At 42.7% G+C, this 5,392-nt stretch overlaps 1 protein-coding gene across 1 annotated transcript; it reads left to right on the forward strand.

Annotated features, from left to right (window-relative positions):
- Nucleotides 1-3,200: 3,200 nt before the first annotated feature.
- LOC105945358 lies at nucleotides 3,201-5,140 on the forward strand. Its single transcript, XM_018092525.2, has 2 exons — nucleotides 3,201-4,898; nucleotides 4,988-5,140. Exon 1 carries the CDS (start codon nucleotides 3,344-3,346, stop codon nucleotides 4,568-4,570), a length of 1,227 nt encoding a protein of 408 aa, XP_017948014.2. The 5' UTR covers nucleotides 3,201-3,343; the 3' UTR covers nucleotides 4,571-4,898; nucleotides 4,988-5,140.
- Nucleotides 5,141-5,392: the final 252 nt, after the last annotated feature.

The raw sequence follows: 5,392 nt of genomic DNA on the forward strand, positions 1-5,392 counted from the left end.
TTGCCTTTTACAGCAACCGCGATCAATCACCTAAACCTGAAAGGCCTTACAGATACCACGGTAAGACCTCTGTGTCCACACACAAAACATTTGTCCCTACAGAAACCTCACACTCTCAAACCAGCAACAAGGAGGGCAGTATAGAGAGCCCTGATAGACAATGTCCAATTCACCAAAAGCCCCATCCTTTAAAAAGGTGTAAAGGATTCAGAGGCAAACCTATAGGTGAAAGAATGTATTTTCTCAGACAGAATGGCATCTGCTTCAAGTGCTGTGAAACCACCAAACACATAGCCAGAGACTGTAAAATATCAGTGAAGTGCTCGGAATGTGGCAGCGAGAAACATATCGCAGCTTTACACCCTGACTTACCTGCGCCACCAGTAGAGACTGTACGAGCCGGGACAGATCACGGCAGGGAGCTTAGTGACAGCTCACCTCCTCCAGTAATGTCTAAGTGCACTGAAATCTGTGGCACAGGCAAGAACTTCCGATCATGCTCCAAAATATGTTTAGTGACTGTGTTCCCCTCTGGACAAAGAGAGCGAGCAGTGAAAATGTACGCAGTCCTCGATGAACAAAGCAACCAATCTCTTGCAAAGTCAGACTTTTTCAACATCTTCAACATTAAAACTACTGTTGCTCCATACACTTTAAAGACTTGTGCAGGCGTTACAGAGACTGCAGGCAGAAGAGCCACAAACTTTATTGTTGAATCCTTTGACGGAAAAACACAGCTCCCTTTACCAGCATTAATAGAATGTGATATGTTACCAGATGACAAGGAAGAAATCCCTTCTCCAGAAGTAGCTCATTACCATCTCCACCTCCGTCCAATTGCTAACCTCATACCAGCTATTGATCCTGAGGCTTCCATACTTTTGCTCTTAGGAAGAGACATTTTACAAGCACACAAGGTGCACAAGAAAATCAATGGTCCCTTTAATGCCCCTTACGCACAAAGACTTGAATTAGGATGGGTAATAGTAGGAGAAGTTTGCCTGGGATCTACACACCAGACTAATAGAGTCAGTACCTTAAGAACATCTGTGTTGCCGAATGGGCGTACCACCTTGTTGAACCCATGTCAGAACCGATTCACAGTCAAAGAAAGTTTTGATAACCTAACGCATTTCAGTGACTCTTCTGTGTGCAGCCAAGAAGACATCAGCTTCAATCCAGAGACTGATAAGCTAGGAACAACAGTGTTTCAAAAATCAAAGAATGATGATAAGCAAGCTCTATCCATAGAAGATCAAGTGTTTCTTCAGATCATGGACAAAGACACCTATCAAGACGACAGCCACAGCTGGGTCGCTCCATTGCCCTTTCGTACACCCAGGTGTAAATTGCCTTCCAACAGAGAGCAAGCCATGGTACGTCTCGCCTCACTTCGCAGAACTCTGCATGGTAAGCCAGGAATGAAAAGAGACTTCACAGAGTTCATTAAAAGGATGCTGGACAATGACCACGCTGAGATTGCAAGACCACTGGAACAAGGTAAAGAACACTGGTATCTGCCGATGTTTGGCGTTTACCACCCACACAAACCTGATCAAATAAGAGTTGTATTTGACTCCAGTGCGTGACTCCAGAGTGTGAAGGCGTCTCTTTAAATAATGTACTGTTAAGTGGCCCTGACTTAAACAACACATTGTTAGGGGTTCTCATACGCTTTAGGAAAGAACCTATTGCCCTTACAGCAGATGTGCAACAGATGTTTTACTGTTTCTTGGTGAGAGAAGACCACCGAGATTATTTACGTTTTCTGTGGTACAAGGACCATGACATAGACAAAGAAGTAGTTGAATATAGAATGAGGGTCCATGTCTTCGGAAACAGTCCCTCTCCTGCTGTTGCTATATACTGCATGCGTAAAGCTGCTCTGACAAGTGCAGAACAATTTGGACAAGATGCCAAACACTTTGTGTTGAGACACTTCTATGTAGATGATGGACTTGCATCTGCCAGCACCCCGGAGATAGCAATTGACATTCTGAACAATGCAAAACAGATGCTGGCAGAGTCTAATCTGAGACTTCATAAAATTGCATCGAATAGCACACAGGTCATGAACGCCTTTCCTGCTAATGATAGAGCTAAAGACCTCAAGGACCTCTGCCTGGGTACAGACACCCTGCCCCTTCAGAAAAGTTTGGGACTGAGCTGGGACCTAGAAAGAGACTCTTTCGTCTTTCAGGTATCTTCCGAAGAAAAACCTTTCACTAAAAGAGGAGTCCTGTCTACAGTGAACAGCCTCTACGATCCTCTTGGGTTTGTAGCACCTGTAACTATAAAGGGTAAGGCACTAGTTCGTGAACTGTCATCTAAAAAATGTGATTGGGATGCATTACTCCCACAAGAAAAACTACATGAGTGGCTTCTATGGAAGGAATCCTTGCAAGCTTTGGAACACATAGAGATACCCCGGTGTTATGTGTCTACTCCTCTGTCAGCAGTAAGTAGAAAAGAACTGTATGTATTTTCAGATGCATCCAACACAGCGATAGGTGCTGTAGCCTACTTGAAAACAATTGATGTTTGCAATAAGTGTTCGGTTGGATTTGTTATGGGAAAGTCTAAGTTAAGCCCCAAACCAGCACACACAATTCCACGTCTGGAACTATGTGCGGCTGTTCTAGCAGTAGAGTTGTACGAGCTCATCAGAGATGAAATAGATAAAGACTTAGATGCTGTGCGATTCTTTACAGATAGCAAAACTGTACTAGGTTATATCTGCAACACCTCCAGAAGGTTTTTCTTGTATGTTGTTAACCGAGTGAATAGAATCAGGCAAGTAACCCATCCTGATCAGTGGGCTTATGTGCCAACAGAACAAAATCCTGCAGACTATGCTTCAAGGCCTACAAAAACTATTCATCTGCAGAATTCTATATGGTTCTCAGGCCCTCCATTTCTCTACCACACAGACAGAGAGGAGTTAGGCAATTCAGCAGAAAATTACCCACTTATAGAGCCTGAAGCTGACCCTGAAATTAAACCTACAGTTGCAAGCTTCAACACCAAAGCTTCTGACACCTTCCTCCATTCACATGTCTTTGAGAGGTTTTCTGACTGGATGTCGCTGTGTAAGACTATTGCCAGACTTATCCATGTAGCTAAGAGTTTCCAGAAAGAGCTGAGCAATATACACTGTAGAGGTTGGAAATGTTTCCCAGAGAAAGTCAACTCAGAGAAGATCTCGCAGTCTAAAGCTACAATAATCTCTTCCGTTCAGCACGAATATTTTAAAAAAGAGTATACCTGTTTAAGTGAGCATAAAGCACTTCCAAAGCAAAGTAGGCTTAAGAAACTCAGTCCTTTTATTGATAGAAATGGACTTATGAGAGTGGGTGGCCGATTGTCCTTTGCGGCACTGACTGAACAAGAGAAGCAGCCTGTCATTATACCTCATGATCATCATATTGCCAAATTGATTGTGAAACATTACCACAATAAAGTGGCACACCAAGGGCGTCACATAACAGAAGGCGCAATCAGAGCTGAAGGTTTCTGGATCCTTGGCGGCAAGCGTCTGATATCCGCAGTGATCTACAAGTGTGTCATCTGCCGTAAACTGAGAGGGAGATTAGAAAGTCAAAAGATGGCAGACTTGCCTGAAGACAGAGTGACTCCTGAACCCCCATTCACCAGTGTAGGCATTGATATTTTTGGTCCATGGTCAGTGGTGACCCGCCGCACAAGAGGAGGTAGTGCTGACAACAAACGCTGGGCGGTTCTCTTTACATGTCTGTCAACAAGAGCTGTACACATTGAACTGATCGAAACTATGTCAGCTTCCAGCTTCATCAATTCTTTAAGAAGATTCTTCTCAATTCGTGGTCCAGCAAAGATGCTCCGCTCTGACAGGGGAACAAACTTTGTAGGAGCCTGTAAAGAATTAGACATTTGCATAGCTGACTCAGGAGTACAAGACTATCTTCAGAACAGAGGATGCACATGGATTTTCAACCCTCCACATTCATCTCACATGGGAGGTGCCTGGGAAAGATTGATAGGTGTAGCCAGGCGTATTTTGGATGCAATGTTACTCCAAGATAAGTATACACGTCTAACCCATGAGACTTTGAGTACCTTTATGGCAGAAGTTATGGCCATTATGAACGCTAGACCTCTGGTACCAGTCTCTTCTGACCCCGACAACCCCATGGTTCTTACTCCTGCAATGCTCCTGACTCAGAAAGTGAACTCTTTGTCAGCCCCTTTTGGTAAATTTGAAACAACAGGACTTCATGTAAAACAATGGAAGCAAGTTCAAAATCTGGCTGATACTTTCTGGAAGAGATGGAAAAGAGAGTACTTGTCCAACTTGCAAAGCCGCAGAAAGTGGACCCAAAATCGCCCAAACATCCAAGTGGGTGATGTCGTGTTAGTGAAAGACAGTCAAGAAAGCAGGAATGAATGGCCTGTGGGACTCATCATCAACACTCTGCCAAGTAGAGATGGCAGGGTTAGGAAAGTGGAAGTAAAGATTGTCAAACAAGGGACTGCCAAAATGTATACAAGGCCAATTTCAGACATTGTTGTTCTTGTTTCTGATAATACTTGAATTGTGTTCTGCATAGCAGTAAGTTATATAGTGGCACATTGAAATATGCCAGGCAGGGAGTGTGCTGTTTATACCTTATCTGATGCCAATTTAATGTTAGATTGTATGCATTAATATTAGTTCAGCTGTTATGTGCTGCCACCTAGTGACCCCCTTTGGGATAGTTGTCCATATGTTAATTATATACATCATTCAAGGTTAAACCTCCCCCTAAAGTTCACAGGAAGTGGAAGAGCATCCATTTTGAGCACACACAGGCAGCTCACAAGCAGAGGGACAGACCTTAGGATTCTTCACCTTTACACAGGCCCTGGTTACATAACCGTCTGTAAGTAAGATGCTAGGTTTCCTGTATGTGTTTACATGTGTGTATATGTTGTACAGGTTGTGATGCAATGTTATTATGTTGTTTTACAGTTTTACAAAATAAACTCTTCATAAGGATAAAGCATTCAAGTTATTCAACTCACAGAGCAGTCTGAGTATTCTTTGCTGAGTCTTATGTGGAGTGTGTTAAGCTGGCTGGTTAACCTATATTACGCAAGGCACAGTATAGTGTGGAAACAGTACAATAATAGTCCCTTTGGCTTTAAATCAGTTACACTTCTAGTTACAGGTATATAGATTGTAAGCTCTACTGGGCAGGGGCCTCCATCCTCTTGTGTCTTTGACTTAACTTATTGCAACTGTATCTTGTATTTATTGTTATACTTTGTATTTATCTATTATTATCTTAATAACCCCGTTTGTATTAATGTATTCTACTGTACAGCGCTGCATACATAAGTAGCACTTTACAAATAAAGATATACATACATACAT

This window comes from Xenopus tropicalis, chromosome 3 (assembly GCF_000004195.4).
Source record: "Xenopus tropicalis strain Nigerian chromosome 3, UCB_Xtro_10.0, whole genome shotgun sequence".
Classification (NCBI taxonomy): Eukaryota; Metazoa; Chordata; class Amphibia; order Anura; family Pipidae; genus Xenopus; species Xenopus tropicalis.